This window comes from Phocoena sinus, chromosome 4 (genome assembly GCF_008692025.1).
Source record: "Phocoena sinus isolate mPhoSin1 chromosome 4, mPhoSin1.pri, whole genome shotgun sequence".
In the NCBI taxonomy this organism is placed as follows: Eukaryota; Metazoa; Chordata; class Mammalia; order Artiodactyla; family Phocoenidae; genus Phocoena; species Phocoena sinus.
The window spans coordinates 144,011,963-144,029,879 of record NC_045766.1 but is presented as its reverse complement, the minus strand read 5'-3'; the positions used below and the strand labels follow the sequence as shown (position 1 = coordinate 144,029,879).

The following is a 17,917-nucleotide window of genomic DNA, read 5'->3' as shown; positions in this document are numbered from 1 at the left end:
GCTGTCAATACAATCGTACAAAATTGTTTCAAATGAAGTTAAAGACAACTAAGCGCTACCAGATCCATCTTATGGAAAAAAAACGGAACGAACCTTTCAGCCAACCCAATATAAATCTCTCTCTCCCTGTGTGTGTGTGTGTGCGTCTCGTCACTCACTTGGGGACACGTGGACAGGAGGATGGGGCAAGTCAGGGTACCCACAGGCGGCTCCAGGGGCGCTTGCGGACCATCAGCACCGGCGCGTGGCAGCACCCAGGCAGGAGCAATGACTGACGACAGGCAGAGGGGCCACTCAAACGTAAAGGGAAACATCAGGGGACAGTGGCCTTGCTCTGCAGAGGGACGCAGGCACTCCGTCTGGATGGTGCCCAGGCTTGCTGGCACCTGACCCCAGGCTGGGCCTAAGCCCAAAGGCTGAGGAGAACCCAGCTCAGACGCTCCCCAAGAAAGGGGGGCAGAGCCCCGGGTTTCTGATTATCTGAACCTGTTTTCTTACTTACGCCAGTTGTGATTAGATTTGCTGTTCCATGCAGTCAGATGACTGATGCAGACCTTCGCTATTTCCTGAATTATGACTGCATGCTCTGAGATTTTTAGAAGTATATATTCACGTATTAATCATGTAATTTTAAACTTTGTTAAAAGCAGATAAGAACTAATTAAACACGGGGCGGGGGGGAGAATTCAGAAAGATGATTTCAGTGACTTAAGCATAAATGGATCATATTTCAACAAACTCAGCTTAACATTTTCTTAAAATTTTTAAAACAGAAGGACAATCATAAAGTAGTTAACTTTTACCAAAGTAAAAAGACACTAACACGTGTCCAAAGAAACAGAAATAACTACAGATAAAGATGTATCATTCAGATTTTATTTATTTGTTTATTTTTGGCCACGCTGTGTGGCTTGTGGGGTCTTAGCTCCCCGACCAGGGATTGAACCCGGGCCACAGCAGTGAAAGCGCCGAGTCCTAACCACTGGACCACCAGGGAATTCCCTCATTTGGATTTCAGATGACCAACACTAAAACAGTAAAAAGATGGCTACTTTTGAAACAACTCTAATTTTCAAAGAAGTCGATTATAACTAAAAATAGAAACGTGTAGGCTAGACAGTCTTTCAGACCCAAGATGCTATCACTAAGATGAGAGTCTAAGCAAAGCTGAGTAACAGGCCCAGACAGACCCGTGAGGATGCAGCAGACCCACCTCGGCCAGCCGTGGCCAGGGCCAGTCACAAACTGTCAGTCACACGTCATCTGTTGCACCCTTCACCATCCTAAAGAGCAATGAAAACTTTCAATCATTTTACGCACAAAACTTTTATTTTAGGGTCCACTAGAACTGCAAATCCACAAAGTTACTTAGTGTCAAAGCATTTTTAAAATTCAGATTTTCAATTCTTAACACTCAATTGCAACCAGAACAGAATCAGTCTTACGTTGATACTTAAAGAGCAGAGAACTGAGTCCACAGTCCTGCTCTGTGTGAAAATGCCTCCCGCAGATAAACAAGCAGTGAATGCTTCATCCTCCTGAAAATCTACATCCAAACCAAACCGTGCAAAGTGGTTCTATTAGCAGGAGGAGATTACAGAGGGGCTCACAGTCTGCATCTCAGGAATGTGCGATGTCTAAAGTAGACTAAAATAAAGGCACATAATCTCTTAATCTAGAAGAAAAATGTTTGTATCTATGTTCAAAAAGCCATACATGCGTTGTTGCTAATGTTCCTATAATGTTTATGTAATAATTTTTAAAAGATTTTAGCACTTGGTTATGACATAAGATTGAATTTGGCACTAAACAGTCTGCAAAAAAAGTAGCGTAAGTTACCAAATGCGGTTTGAATGCTCCAGAGCTGCCAATTATGCCTCGGGGAAAACTGAAAAAAGCCACCTCTCATTTGGGAAGGACACAGGGTTTCCATACTTATAGAATCATTACTTCCAATGCTTCTCTCCCAGACACATGTTACGGGCAGCTGGAAATCTACGTAACTGGCCTACTCCCTGGGGCCTGGGAACATGTTACATTACATGGCGAAGGAGAATTAAGGCTGCAGGTGGATTAAGGCTGCTAGTCAGCTGACCTTAAAGAGATGATCCTGGATTATCTGGACAGGCCCACTGTACTCACAAGGGTCCTTAAGTAGGGAAGAGGGAGGCGGAAGAGCCACAACCAAAGAGATGGCATCACGAGAAAGACTGAACCGGTGTCACTGGCTTTGAAGGCGGAAGGGCCCAGACAGCCAAGGACGTGGGCACCTCTAGAAGCCAGAAAAGGCAGGAGACGGATTCTCCCCTGGAGCTTCGGGAAGGATCAGCCCTGCCCACAGCTTGATTTTAACCTAAGGAGACCCACGTCAGCCTTCTGGTCTCCAGAGCTCTGAGAGAATATCTCTGTGTTACTTTAAGGCACAACGTCTACGTAATTTGTTACAGCAGCTGCAAAAAATTGACACAACTATGAAAAGTGTATGACAGACTTAAAAGGGAAAAATAAAAGCATCTGATTTGTGCTGCCGCCCCCCGCCCCCCCCCCCCCCCCAAAAAACCTATGTAATCTGATCTGATGATCCGGGAGGATGTGCTAAACTATAGAGAGAGAACTAGCTAACAAAAGTTAAAAGAGGGCCCATCTGTTTACCGTGCATTCTCAGACAGCACTCTGCACAGGTGCCCTGAGCCCTCACAGCAGCCCCGGGACCGAGGGCCACCCCACACGTGGAGGCCCAGGCACCCAGCACCTGCCCACCCAGCTGAGTCAAGCGTTTCCCAAGCACCAGAGCTGGGCCAAGCCCCCCCGGGCAGCCCACTCTGAACTCAACGCTCTTGGCTGCCGCTGTGAGTTGCTTCTCTGTTTCCTCATTTTACTTTTTCCCAAGGAATCTGAAGTGGCTGTGTTGACACAGCTTGGCTGAAAACACAGGTTCCAGAAGACCTTCCACCAACAAGAGTGCACCTTTCTGTCACTGGCATCCGACTGTTACCAATACTTAAACATACAAACTTCACAAACCTTTTGTGAAGGTCCTAACACAAAAGTATGAAAGGATCAGGGGCTTCCCTGGTGGCGCAGTGGTTGAGAGTCCGCCTGCCGATGCAGGGGACGCGGGTTCGTGCCCCGGTCTGGGAAGATCCCACATGCCGCGGAGCGGCTGGGCCCGTGAGCCATGGCCACTGAGCCTGCGTGTCCCGAGCCTGTGCTCCGCAGCGGAGAGGCCACAACAGTTGAGAGGCCCGTGTACCGCAAAAAAAAAAAAAAAACAAAAAAACAGCCATTCTTTAAGCACGCTGTTAACAAAATAAAGCTACGCTTCACTGCTAGCCAGCTGACTCCTATTTGAAAACAAGAAGTGTTAAGGAGGGCACTGTCTTTAACCCTAAGCACATGTGCGCTCACCCTCAGACCGTACGTTCCTTAATTTCTCCTCAACAGCTTCTAGTACAACAGACCTTCAAATGGACAAAAGAAAAAGTCCAAAGTCACAAACTGGGAAGTCATTGCAGCCTATTCAATAATATGTAAAACGTACTTGCCATAATTTATGTGTAGTGCCAATGTGGTAATAAAATTGAATTAATGCCTCAAATTGGTAGCTCTTTCATGGGGAAAACTAATATCAAATGTGCACTCCTGGAACACGGAAGCCCTCCCCAGGGGTCTTCCTAGAGTATCTGTACATGAAAGGCTTTCACATTTGGGGGTGGGGGCAGGGAGTGAAGGCTAACAAGAAAGAACAAAAAAGACCCAGATGGTATCCAGATTCTGCAAGTATTAACAGAAATTAAGGTTTGGCCTGTGCCCGAAAATGACCAGGCAACTGATGGCCCATTTCTACACATAAACACTGCGCTCCCTTTACTGGAAGGTGGATACTGAGAAGAAAAGCAAATGAACCCTCCCACAGCTCTGAGCCGCAGAGGCCAAGTTTAAAGAAAAGTAATTCCTCCAGTCGACATGATGGGAATCGCCTACACTTGGTCGTCAGTTGTCACAGATCCCCTGCGTCAGGCCTTCCAAAATAACGGTGATTTTAAATCACAACTCAGCACACCCTGCCGTGTCATCACTAGCTTTCATGTTAGGCTGTTCCATCCAGCTTTCCCCCGAGCCTGACTGTGACAGACACACCTGCTCCCCTGCCCCACCCTGTGTCCCTCACTCCTGGAACCCAGTCTACGCAACAGTCACCACCCTGCAAGTGTGACCAAAGGGACAAAGTACAATGTGTGAGTGTTAATCAAGTTTCATACTGTGGGAGTTTGCAGAAAAGGAACTACAACCAATACATAGAGACCACTCACAAGATAGAAAGTCCCGAAGTCTTACAAGTTAACACACATGCCAAGCGTTAAGGAGGTCTGAGTACACGCTTCTAAGCAGGGGGACAGCAGTCAGCTTCTCTAGCACCCGGACACCACACTAGACTTAAAACTGAAGAGTTCCAACAGAAAAAGAAAGATCAGATGAATGCATCAAAATACGAGAAGACTGAAGAATCAGCCTTTGAAGGTTTACATATTGTTAAAATGAAGGAAATACAGTAAGACTGTAGCAGTTTGAATCACAGCATTTGCAAGCTCAGGAAGAGATCTTTTGCTCACTCCAGGCACGCTCCTGACCTGAGGCTTTGGACAGGAGGGCTCCCAAACCGCTCTCTGCCTGCATTTCCCCTTCACCTCCCTGAGGTCTGTTCAAAGACCACTCTCTTTCTCTATGTGGTCTAACTGCAGTTTTCAAAAGGTGCGCCATTATGAAAGGGGTTTGAAAACATCTAGCAAGACTAAGTGTTTACCACAGTCCCAGCAATCCTTGCAGCGCTCTACCCCGACAGGTACACAGGGAAAATGAGAAGACAGACGCACACGCGAGGCTATTCAATGCAAGACTATGTCAAACAGCAAGAGATGAAACCATTCGTTACACTGATGGGACCCGGTGGAATAAACCACGGCACATGGACATGACAGAGTTCTAGGGGACTATAAAAAGCAATGGGAGGGCTTCCCTGGTGGCGCAGTGGTTGAGGGTCCGCCTGCCGATGCGGGGGACACGGGCTCGTGCCCCGGTCCGGGAAGATCCCACATGCCGCGGAGCAGCTGGGCCCGTGAGCCATGGCCACAGAGCCTGCGCGTCCGGAGCCTGTGCTCTGCAACGGGAGAGGCCACAACAGTGAGAGGCCCGTGTACCGCAAAAAAAAAAAAAAAAAAAAAAAAAAGCAATGGGAAAGATCTCCACATGCTATGTCCACCAGGAAACGCTGAGGGAAAAAAAGCGAAGTGGGAAAAATGTGTGTGCAGTTTGTAATCTCTTACCTAAGAAAGGGAAATACAAATATGTATGAATGTCTCCTATAGAAGGAGACTATTTAGGTAAGGGCAGGGATACGGTAGAGAGGACAGGGGTATACGCTAGACTGTTTTAAATGTATCATATTGGTAGATTTGCCTTTGGAAGCATGTAAGTATTTTATATAATTATAAAACAAATTAAATTTTTAAAAAGCTTTCCCTAAAAATATCAGGAAAAAATAAAACAAATGAGGTTATTAAATATATGTGCAGTTGGTAGAAATGTGACTATTCATTCCTAGTGGGGTAACATATCCAGATGCCGCAAAGAACTACTAAAAAAGTTTTAAGTCTATCTTCACGAGTCAAATTGTTGACGGCAGAGTTAAAGTGTTATTCAGAGGCTGTGGAAGGTGGAGTAAGCAGTTCCCTGGAGCTGCAGCGCCAGCATCGTCTGGGTGTTTGTTACAAGTGCTGGTTCCCAGGCCCCACCCCATACCTGCTCAGTCAGAAACTCTGTGGTGGGGCCTTGCCTCAGGTTCCAACGAGCGCTCCCCTGGATTCTGATCCAGTCTGAGAACCTCGCTCTAACACTATCATCCCCAAGCATCCCTGAAAACTGGAAGAAAGAAAATATAAAAGAGCAGGAAGAAAGCAAATATAGAGGAAAGAGCGGTTAAATAAAACCCTGAAGTCCTGAATTTGAATTGAAAAGATCAAAGTGAACTCAGGATGTGCTTCCACCTTTAAATTCCTAGCTCTGCCCCCTGAAAAAGCCCAGCAGCAACTAGAAGCCCAAGCACACAGACTGGGGTCTCCGAATACCATCTCCCACTAGAAGGAATCAGGGCTCCCTGGAGAATGGCTACTCCAGGTCCAGGACAGGAAATGCACAAAGTGAGTCTGGAACACTGCATCATACCAGAGAGCAAGGAAACTAACAAAGATTCCTACACTCACAAGCCTGCTGGCAAAGAGGGAGCCTGCCCATCAGTAAGGATAACAAGTGCGATGGACTGAAACCAACCAAGTGTGTTTAAATCCTTAAGTTAATAATGATACTACAAAAATAAAATAAAAATAAGTAAAAGCTAATTGATCACCAATGAAGAATACTAGTGAACTAACTCATTTTGAGAAGTTATGTAAAGAAGAATCAAGCATTTGGTCTGCCTTTCCTATACAAACTATACCACTGGGTAACCAAATAACATAAACAAATGTGTGTGCGTGCGTGTGTGTGTGTGTGTGTGTGTGTACAAATACACACTCTTTACAGAAATCTTTCAGATAATAGATGAAGAAACGATAAAATGAGAATAAATAGCACGGCTTTGCAACCCTTAGGGAATTAATGATGTGAGAATAAATATCTGCTAACATCACAAAAAGAGAGACCACCAGACATTATTGCGCCTGCTGACAGAAGAACACACCACCACCTGTGCAAGTCTTGCCAGAAAAATCCAAACTGCGTTCTGACCCGGACTCGGGCTCTGACACCCTACAGGAAACAGAGGACAGAGGATGGTTCAAAGACACCACAGGACACAGCTGGCACAGTCCAGGCAGGGGACCACAAGACACATCCCCTGGGCTCTTCAAGAAGCTGCAAGGAACAAAAGAGGGATGAGGGGGGAAATCAAGATTTCAGGAGAGACAAGACATTTATCTAAAAACCTTATTTGGATACTAAATAATTCAAAGAATTTTTTAAAAAAAGACATTTCAGACATGTTGGAAATGTAAACACTGAATAGTTGATACTAAGGAATTGTTTTATTTAGATGCCATAAAAGTTCTGCAGTTATGTTTTTTAGAAGTCCTTGTCTTTTAGATATCATACTGTCTTAGCTCAGGCTGCCATGACAAAACACCCCAGATGGAGTGGCTTAAACAACACAATTGTCTTCCTCCACGTTCTGGAGGCCGGAGTGCAAGGTGCCTGACTGTGTTCCCAGGGAGGGCTCTCCTTCCTGACTTGCAGAGTGCAAGTGCCCCCCAATCTCTCCTCTTCTTATGAGGTCAGTGACCCCACCCTAAGGTACCCACCCTCATGACCCAAGCCAACCCTGATGACCTCCCAGAAATACCACCACATTAGGGGCTTGGGCTTCACTATATGAATTTGGGCGGGGCACACAAATATTCAGTCCGTAACACATACATTTACCGATAAATGTGTGATGCCTGAGATTTGCTTCAAAATAACATAGGATTGGAAGGAATGGGGGGTATAAAGAAGCAAGATTGACATTCATTCAATTGTTGAAGTTGAGCGATAGGTTTGTAAGGTTTCTTCACACAATTCTATTTCTTTTTACATATTTGCAAGTTTTTGTAATAAAAAGTTTGAAATGTTAACACTTCTGCCATTTCTCTTACCCTTTTCTCTTTCTCCTTTTTGGCCTAGCACGTATCACCTATTACATTACATAATTTACTATGTATGTACACTGTCTATCTCCTCTTGCTGGAATGTAAGCTCTAAGAGGGCTGGGGTCTTTGCTCACAGGTGTAACCCAAGCACCTGCAACAGCGCCTGGCACAGAAGAGATGCTGAGTACACCTTCGCTGACAGCAAATCTAGCCCAACTCCCTCATGTTCTACACTAGACAATTCAGGGCCCCCAAAGGACAGGATATCCTACAGCAGATGCGATGACGGTGCTGGCTGTCAAGTTCTCAGAGTATAAATTTAATTTTAGAATGAGTAAGATTACACTAAAAATTTCCAGTACGGCTGCCCTACTCAGTTCTTCGACTGCTGAACTGAAGGAAGAGATATTTTTATTTTACTTAACTCTCTGGCAAAGGCAGAATTCTCTCAGGGGTAATTTCAGGGACAATCCCCCCTTCCGTGTGGGTGGGCAGCGTCTGACGCCCCGACCACTAGGTAAGGTGGTGGGGGCGGAGGAGGCGCCACCTTGCTGCAGGTCCTCGCCGTGCTCCCAGACACTGAGGGGTCCTGGTCAGGCACAGCGAAATTGGCCCTCGGGTCTTCAACCTCAAAATGACCTGACGGCCCTTCCCACTGTGCTCCTCAATGCCTAGAAACTTTTGGGCTGACCCAGCCAGACTAGGAGTGCCTACAGACGGTGAGGAGTGCCTACAAACGGTGAGCCACGGATGCAGTAAAAATTGTTACCACAGGTGTTGTTAGTTCCAAGGCTCTACCTAAAATTTCAGCTCTGAAACTTATGCAACACCTTCCAAACACTAAACAGATCTGTTAAAAGTAAGAAAACTTCCAAACATATCCCACTCCGTGGTGAAACCAACCTCTAAGCCTACTGTCAGCTTCTTCATAATTTCTCTGCTCACTTTTTAAAAAATTTTGCAAACAAAGGCCTAAAATAATATTGAGGGATGAAACATCATGTAACACTTGTGCAGGAAGACGAAAGCATTTATTTCCCTAGGGGAAAAAAGAGGGAAAGAAAGATTGCAGAAAACGTTCATCTTTTCCTAAGAGATCATCCCACCTTGCATCAACATCTCAAGCCCAAAATTCCAGATACCAGGGAACTGCTCCTTGGTCAGGAGCACAATGAGGACAAGCCTCCAAGGACAGAAGAAGTGATATAAAACCAAAGACACACGATAGATGCCGGCCGATGTGCACCTGAATGCCAATGCAGACACTGTAATGAAGGAGCTGAACAGGGCGCCCAAAAGATCTGTCCACGTCTTGACACCCCAGAACCTGAGAATGAACCTTATTTGGAAAAGGGGCCTTTACAGATGTGATTAAGCTCAGGCTCTCAAACAAGATCATTCCAGATCATATATGGATGGGACCTAAGTCCAATGACAAGAGGTCACTTGTCAGGTCAGACAAGAGACGGAAGGGAAAACCCAGGGAGAGAGAAAGCTGTGTGAAGACAAGGAAGAGACTGGAGTGATGTGGCTACAAGCCAAGGAATGCCAAGGATTTCTGGGAGCTGGAAAGAGGCAAGAAAGGATTCCCACCCCGCCCCCCCCCCCCAAAGCCTTGGGAGGGAGTACAGCCTTGCTGATACTCTGATTTTCAACTTCTGGTCTCCAGAACGGTGAGAGAATAAATTTCTGTTGTTTCAAGCCATCCAGTTTCTGGTAATTTGTTACAGCAGCCCTAGAAAACTAATACATATGGTATAAAATACAAAAATAGAATGTACATCTTTCCTAGTGCTATACCAATTCATCTTTTAGGTATGTTTTTGGCCACACTTCTCATATGTCAAAGTAAACCCAGATGAACAGGCAATTCAGAAGAGCTCCAAGCACGAGTAAACACACAAAAAGAACCTCACTAATTGTCAGGTATGTAACACCAAAACAACTCTGATGGCCTTGGGCTGGGCAAAGAGTTCTTAGGTATGATATTGAAAGTACAATCCATAGGGAAAAAAAAAAATCTGTTAACTGGATTTCATCGAAATTTAAAATGTTTGTACTTCAAAATACATTAACTGAAAGACAACCAAAGATCAGGACCAAACATTTGCAAATCATCTATCTGATAAAGGACATATATCAAGAAAATACAGTGAAACCTTACAACTCATGCAAATGTACAGAGCAGCATTACTCATGACAAAAAGTTGGAAACGATCCAAATGTCCATCAACTGGCAAATGGATAAACCAGACGTGGTCCATCCACACAGTGGAATACTAGTCAGCAATAAAAAAAGGAGCAAATTGTAGTTGGTGCAACACGGATGAACCTCAGAAACTGCAGTGAAAGAAGCCGGACAGAAGACAGCATATTACGTGATTCACGTCTTTGAAATGTCTATAAAACGCAAATTTATAGGGACAGAAAGCAAACTAGTGGCTGCCTAGGCCTGGGGATAGGAGCAGAGATTGACTGCTAACAAGTTCTTGGGGTGATGGAAATGTCCTAGAACTGAATTACGGTGATAGCTGCACCACTCTGAATATTTACTAACAGTCAGAGGACTGTACATGTACAATGGATATTAATTTTATAGTATGTAGATTAGAGCTCTTAATAAAGCTGTTCAGAAAAAGTCATCCATCAGACTGGCAAAGATTAAAAAGATGACTCCCATCCAGTGGGGCAGAGTATATCTCAGAGGACAGCTTTTTCACAGGGTGATTCAGGGGCAGGTTTCAAAATGTAAACTGCTCCCCCCTTCTGACCCAGCAATTACACTTCTAGATGCCATTCTTTATAATGAAAATGTATTCCTGCTTTTATTTATACACATTTAAGGTTAAAGTTTCATTTCGAAGAGTTACAGCTATATCTTCTTTCAAGGCTTCATCCAAATGTCAGGTTGACAGTCCCTCAATCCTAAATGTTCCACAGCAGAAGCTGAATCATCGACCTGAGAATGCTTTGGTTTGGTCACAGCTAAATTTCTATTGACTTATAGTAAAGAAAACATATCTGAACACAACTCCGAAGGACCATTTCAAAGATTATGGTCCCTACCATACCACTGAGCTTTGCTTTTACTGGACTAACATGTATTTCCTCAATTCAAAAACTCCAAACAGAGAATGTCCCAGTATCAAAAAGAAAAAAAAAAAAAAAAAATAAGTGCATAGCAGTTTACCTAAAAACAAGTCTGAGTAATCAGGATTCAAATTCTAACAAAATGATCTTGATGAAGACGTGTACTTAAAGAAAATAACTTTACACCATCAAAAGCGCCTACCTTATGGAAGCGTTCAATGACATATAACACAGTTTTCCCTTTACAGTAGTGTTTACTCATTTACTGATTTGATTTCTTCAACAAATATGTACCGAGCACCAACTACGTGCTCAGCACCGTCCAGGTGCCAGAAACACAGCAGTGATCACAACAGATAAAGTTCCCGCAATTCCGAACCTCACATTCCAGTGTGCGGGCAGCCTGGGCTGGGGGTGAAGAGAAACGATCAACCATGAAAAAACAAATGTCCTATCACGCGGGTGCTGGGCCAGTAAGACTGAATAAAGTCGAAGCGATGCCAACCCTAAGCAGGGCTGGGAAGGGGTACATGAGCAGCCCAGGGAGCGGGAGGGAAGCACCCAGCGCGTCAGGAAAGCAGTGCGGGCACCCCGGGAACAGGGGCTGTAGGGACCAAGTGGTTAAAGGCACAGCCAGGAGGCCAGTGTTGGGGCCAGGGGGCGGTAGGCCGCAGAGGGTCTCAGAGCCCATGGGGAGGTCTGGGAACATTACGCTGAGAAGGTGGGTGGCCCCTGGAGGGTCCTGAGCAGAGGAATTACATGCTGTACTTCTTTCTTAGAGAGACTGCCTTCAACCCCAGAGAGAACGAGCTTCAAGGGCCAGGCTGGAAATGGCGTGGCCAGCTGGGAGGCTGCTGGGGTGCCAGGGAGAGATGAAGGGGGCCGGGGTTTGGGGGAGCAGCAGTGAAGGTGGGGAAAAGGGGCTGAATTCTAGATCAATTCAAAGACAGAATGCTATTTGCTGGTAGACTGAATGTCAGTTGTGAGAGAAAAAAGAAGTTGGGAATGACTACAAGGTCATCAATTTTAAATTTAAAAACCAAATATTCTCTAAGTGCAAAATACTGTGAATACATTTAAAATTCATGTTAAGAGCAGTTCCAAAGGAACGATTTGACTGAAGGCAAGGGCAGAAGGGAGGAAAGGACAGAAGGAAAGGTGATATAAAGGGAGGAGAGAAAGCCCAGGAGGCTGTGGGCAAACACCAGCCAGCCGGGAGACTGTGAGAGAGAGGGGTGATCAGGAGAATCTGAGGCTGCGCAGTCCCCCTCCCGTGGTCTGTCATCTAGATCCGAAGCCCCCAGGCCAGAGCAGAGGGCCCCGAGATCAACAGGGAGCCCCTGGGAGACACACACCAAGTTGTGCAATCCATGTGAAAAGAGACTCCACTCCGTCAACTGGCAAAATAGTTCTTTTAGACAAAAAATTCTTCAGTAAGTCACTGGCCTTTTCAATAAAAGGTAACCAAGGTGGCCTTTCCTACCTCCTGTTGTGTGGACCAACCACCATGCTGTCAGTTCCTTTCTAGGGAAAGACCGGCTCATGTGTTATGTCTGCCATGCTTGATTACTTCAGAGATTCATCAGTGCTTAAATTAAAAAAAAAAAAATCAGACCCCTGAGTCTCATTTGCATAAACCAAACTTTACTAGAAACTCTTCAGAAACACGTCTTGTAAATCAGGCACACGAGCTGACGTGCAAGTGGAAAAGGAAGCTTTCCACTTCTGAATTATTGGTTCAATTGAATCCACCCTAGCGTTGGGCTAACATACTAGTAACATGGGTTCCCAAATGTGTGCCCAGGTGCTCAGGGTACCGCAGCAAACCCAGAGAGGGCCCAAGGGGTGTTCCAAATTTTTGAGGGGAAACAGCAATTCTGAAGGTGTCCCAGGCCCCAGCTGAGTTCATCAGTTTCAATACTACATCGTGCTACAGTTCTTTCAATGACATCACTATCATCACAAAACAGGGTAACTGCTGTAATAAAAGGCCAAGAATCACCCCCTCCACAGCCAAAGAAACAAAGCAGTGGCGTCCAATCGGATTCCCAGGCTAGAGAAGCTGCGCAGCGCCCAACAGGTGTGGCCGTCCCTAATATGTTATTGTGGTTATATCTAAGAATGAAACAAAAATTTTCCTCCAATTTATGTGTATTTTTTTTCAAATAACTACTGTTAGGACATAATACTTAATAAAATTATTTGAACCTAACTACTTAATAAATGGAATTATTAAATATTCTTTTCAGCCTAAAGGTGCCATGAAAAAATTACTGAAGACACTAAGACCACCATGAACAGAGAAAACTGAGAAGTCTCTCCTGAGTAGCTAACATTCTTTCTGCACATCCATCACTCTTCCGAGTGCTTTACACATACTCATTCAATCCCCATATCAACCCTCTGAGACTGGTACCATCCCTGTCCCTATTTCACAGACGAGGAAGTAGTCACATAGTAAGTCCTGCCTGTTTCTAACCACGCACAGGTAGAAGCGATTTCTTCTTCTTCTTTTAAATATTTATTTTTTTATTTTTTATTTTTTATTTTTTTTGCGGTACACGGGCCTCTCGCCACTGTGGCCTACCCCGCCGTGGAGCACAGGCTCCGGACGCGCAGGCCCAGGGGCCATGGCTCACGGGCCCAGCCGCTCCGCGGCACGTGGGATCCTCCCAGACCGGGGCACGAACCCGTGTCCCCTGCATCGGCAGGCAGACTCTCAACCACTGTGCCACCAGGGAAGCCCTATTTTTTTATTTTTATTTTTGGCTGTGTTGGGTCTTCGTTGCTACACACGGGCTTTCTCTAGTTGCAGCGAACGGGGGCTACTCTTCGTTGCGGTGCACGGGCTTCTCACTGTGGTGGCTTCTCTTGTTGCGGAGCATGAGCTCTAAGCATGTGGGCTCAGTAGTTGTGGCTCCTGGACTCTAGAGCACGGGCTCAGTAGTTGTGGTGCACGGGCTTAGTTGCTCTGCACCACGTGGGATCTTCCCAGACCAGAGATCGAACCTGTGTCCCCTGAACTGGCAGACGGATTCTTAACCACTGGACCACCAGGGAAGTCTGAAGTGATTTCTAAATCAAAGGAAGTACAGGTACTAATGCCTTAGTCCCTGCCCTCCAAATACACCCCATGGAACTGAGGTTTCCTAAGGAGAAATGTTTCTGCCACTTCTCAAGAGCTGATTCCCTACTGGCTTAAGGATTCAATATGGACCAAGACCTGCACTTATGTGTATCAGTTTAAAAAGAGGGCATTTTAAGTTACTTTTCTGGCAATGAAACTGAGAGTGGTTAAATCACAAGCACCATACTTTCACGCTTGATAGAAAATTGCAGTGTACAAATTTTAAAACTTTAACCTACGGGGGGGGAAAAAGACAAAACCCAACCAGGTAAAAAGCATTACGGATCTGCTCAGTTTTGTTGCCTTTTCCCCCCTTTGAAAATTCATGATGTCAGATCCGGAACCCTAAATATAGCGATTGAGAAAAATTAAAGCAGCACCATCCGATGTGACTAGGTGAGAACAGATCATTCGAATAAACACTGTTGTTTTTCAGATACTACACAACTCCACGTTGATAGTTATGTGCTATCTTAGGTAGGATGCCAACAGCCAATAGAGGAAAGCCACAAATCAGTGGAATTATAATGGCTTTGTCTGCTAAATGAGATAGCTGGGAAAGGAACATCTCTTTCCTAACATACCCTTGGGGTCAGAAACCTCGGTCTTTATTCCAAAGCAGAGAACTGATCCGGTGGTTGAAAAAAAAAAAAATCTAAGCTCTAGCTTAAATTTAGATCAAATGGATCTGCTGGATTTGTTTGTTTCACTGTGCATCTTTCATGATTAGTCAGTTATACTACAGGTATTCACATTGCTATGACCAGGTGATTCATCGCCCAATGTCATCACACTAGTACCGCAGACTGCGCGGTGGACATCCCTGTGCAGTCAGACACATCCTCCAGTATTCAGAAGCTTCACCAGGCCTGGAGTCTAAGCAGATCCTCCACAGAGGTAGTCACTCTGCACCAGAGGCAGTTAGGCAGCAGCTTCGGGAAATTTTAATTACGGACTAAAGGCCATTAAAACTCTTAGGTATCTTCAGAATATTATTAAAATAATTTAGCAAGGTTTTCAAGGAATGACGTATTCTGTTTACCCCTAATCTCTGGGGACTTTCCACTCTTCTCATGGCCGCAAATGAACAGTTCCTAATTTTACCTGAACTGGTAACATTCTACAATTCTTCTCAGAAAGGCTGATGCACAGTTCGCTTTCACTCAAAGTAAAACGTCCTAAATCCTATGAAAAAAATTGAAAACGAGCACAAACTCCGTTCTCGTTTTACAGTGAACAAACACAGACCTCCTCGGGGTGCAATGGCTGGAAAAGTACTAAACAGACTTTTGAAAACTAAAATGCTGCATACTGAAGGAGCTACATACACAACAGCAAAGCCTCCAGATGGATTTTTTTAAAGCAATTTTCTTACTACCTTTGTCTACATTACACGAGCGGCTCCCTTCAACACACGTGCCGCTGAAAGAGTGGAACAAAATAAAGAAAGTATAACATGAAACCAGGACAGCAAGTGCTTTACCGCAGCTTCAGTCCCAGACACACCAAAATGAAGTCAGCCTTCCTAAAACTTAAAAAATCTTTAACTTTTAAAGGGATCTTTTTAAATTTTTAAGGTAACTTTCTCTGAAAGTTTCCTGAAGCCACCAGTTTCTTTTCTGAGACCCCAATGAATGAATGGTTGTGCCTTTTAAAACAGAGATACCATCAGTACAGACAACAATTTTAAACACTGGAAAAACCTCCACCAACATAGCTTTTACAATAAATCTGTAGGAAAGGAAACTATCCTTTAGCTGTCTGTCATGCATGCGGGTATGAAACTAAACACTAGACCCGTATCTCAAACACTACTAGGATAACGATTTACCTGTTTAGTCAAGGCTGAACCCAACCCAAGGCTGAACTTTCTCTTCAGATATGTATTTACATAACGCCCACAGAAACACTGCTATGAGATGTAAGCTAAGGGGTATGTATGAGATATAATTAGACTTGTTAATGTTTCTACAGGCAATACTGATCCAGCACTCACAATGTGCAGGGCACGTGGGGAGGAGTCTCCAGCGTCTGGAAGACACTGAAACCTAACAGGAAGACCACTCCGAGCCTGGCTCCTCTTCCCTGAGGGTACAGAAGGCACCTGGGAATTAACCGCAGGGCCTCCAGATCAGCTCTACACACACCTGTTCCCTCGACTAAAGTGCAGTCTTGAGCAAGACCTGCAGCTGTCCTGGTGGAAAGAGAAAACAGCTTCGAACTATGCAAGGGTCCAAATTTAGATGTGACACCGTCCCTTTCCCTGAGAAAGTGTATCAGCTAAAGATAAAGCAACAGACTTCAACTTTAAATATACAATTTCTCAGGGATCTGACAAGAGAAAGCATTCAAGGAGAGTAAAAGAAAGAGAGAGAAAGAAACAAGAGAAGGCTCAAGACCTACAGAACCATCTACTAAGGGCTAAGTGCCTGCCTGGATGTTGCTGTAGAAAGAGTGCTTCCTTTCAAAGTGTGGAACACCATCTGAAAAAATTAACTGAAGATAAGAACACTATCAGAGGTCAAAAATCCTAATAGTCTGAAACACCTGTCTGCAAGTCATCAAAATGTCACCCAACGTTTCAACACTTTCCATAAGCTCAGTGTTTTTGAAAGTATTTAATTCCGAAGTTATGGCTGTAAAACTTAGAGGAAATTTTTCTGTAACAGAAAAACAATTCCTTTGTGGATGAGTAAATGTGGCGCCAAAAACCAAACAAACAAACAAAAAAAACCGACACTCAAAATGAAGAGGCACCAGTCCAGTGGTCCAGAGCGTGGATGAGCTCATCGAACCTTTGCAGCCTCATCTGTGAAATGGGTTTCTGCACTGTGCCAGCGTCTCGGAAGTGCCTGAGCGGCCTGCGGGGAAGAGCCCTGGTTCGCGGTCCCGGCCCGGCAGAGCCGCTGTGCCCAGGCAAGTGCAGCTGGGCACGGCCGACGGGTCTCCTGAGTCTTCCACTACTTAACACGTTAGTACAAACCCCCGTCTCCTAACAAACACGACAACCGCATGCAAACTTCGTCCACGCTCGCAACCGAGAGCCGGGAGACCCTCCGCGGGACCGGAGGAAACAGTGCGCCTGGAGGAGACCGTCCCCGCCGGGAAGGACCGGGCCGCGCGGAGCAAGCTGCCGAGCCTGCAGCCGGACGGGGCGCACAGCGGCGCCCCCTCGGGGCGCGCCCCAGGCGCTGTCCAACTGCAGCCGGACAACCAGAAGAGCGTCCCTGAGGAGGTCAGAGGTCGCCTCCAGGAGAAAGAGATACGAGGTCGGCCCCGGGGAGGTCGGAGGTCGCCCGCGGGGTCAGGGCCCCGCCGCAGCCGCCGCCCCGGCCACACCTCCATTCCAGGAAGCGGCCCGGCCGGGAGCGCGGGGGCCGGGCCGCGGGGGCCGAGGGGCCGGCGACCTGGGCCGGGCTGCACGCCGCGGCTGCCGCCCCCTCCCGCGCCGCCGGGCACTCACAGGTGACGATGGGCTTGTTCTCCATGGTGTAGATCACCGGCGGCACCGGCTCCTCAGGGGCGTCCATGGGCGTCCGGCGTCACCGGCCCGGCCTCCTGCGCCCCATGGGCAGCCCGAAGCCGCGCCGGGCCAGCCCGAGCCTAAGCGGCGCCGCAACCGCGACAGCGACGCCCGCCCGGCCGCTCGAGGTAGCTCCCTAGCCGGCCGCCCGCAGTCGCCGGCCGCCCGCCGTCGCCGCCCGCCGGCCTCACCCGCTTCCGGTGCCGGCGCGCGGTGGTACCGCTTCCGGGGCGCGCGCCTTAAAGGGGAGGCCTTTCCGCCAAGCGGACTCGGTCCTCCGACGGAAAGGCGATCCAGGCTGCGCGACTGTCGGCGGAGGTATCCTCCGCGCCTCGGGGCTGAAATCCGAGCGGGCCGGACGTGGGCCGCTGTGGGTCCCGCGTGGGTCCCTTACCGTAGGGACTGGACGGCCGGGAACCGCCCCCCAGGCCGGCGCCCTCGGGCGGACAGGGCTGGCGTGGGGAGGGCAGCCGGGACTCGCCGCGGGGCGCCCACAAG

The 17,917-nt window shown here is 46.7% G+C and overlaps 1 protein-coding gene across 5 annotated transcripts in view; it reads right to left on the bottom strand.

Moving 5' to 3' along the window:
* Nucleotides 1-17,634, bottom strand: part of TRAPPC10 (trafficking protein particle complex 10) — a 100,818-nt gene extending 83,184 nt beyond the window's left edge. For 3 of the 5 annotated variants that reach the window (XM_032629969.1, XM_032629966.1, XM_032629968.1), the window contains exon 1: nucleotides 17,360-17,633. In XM_032629969.1, the coding sequence (XP_032485860.1) occupies nucleotides 17,360-17,426 (67 nt within the window). In that variant the 5' untranslated portion in view covers nucleotides 17,427-17,633. Of the gene's footprint in view, nucleotides 1-17,359 lie in introns of all 5 variants that reach the window. The other 2 variants (XM_032629970.1, XM_032629967.1) reach the window with 2 other exon arrangements.
* Between the last annotated feature and the right edge of the window lie 283 nt (nucleotides 17,635-17,917).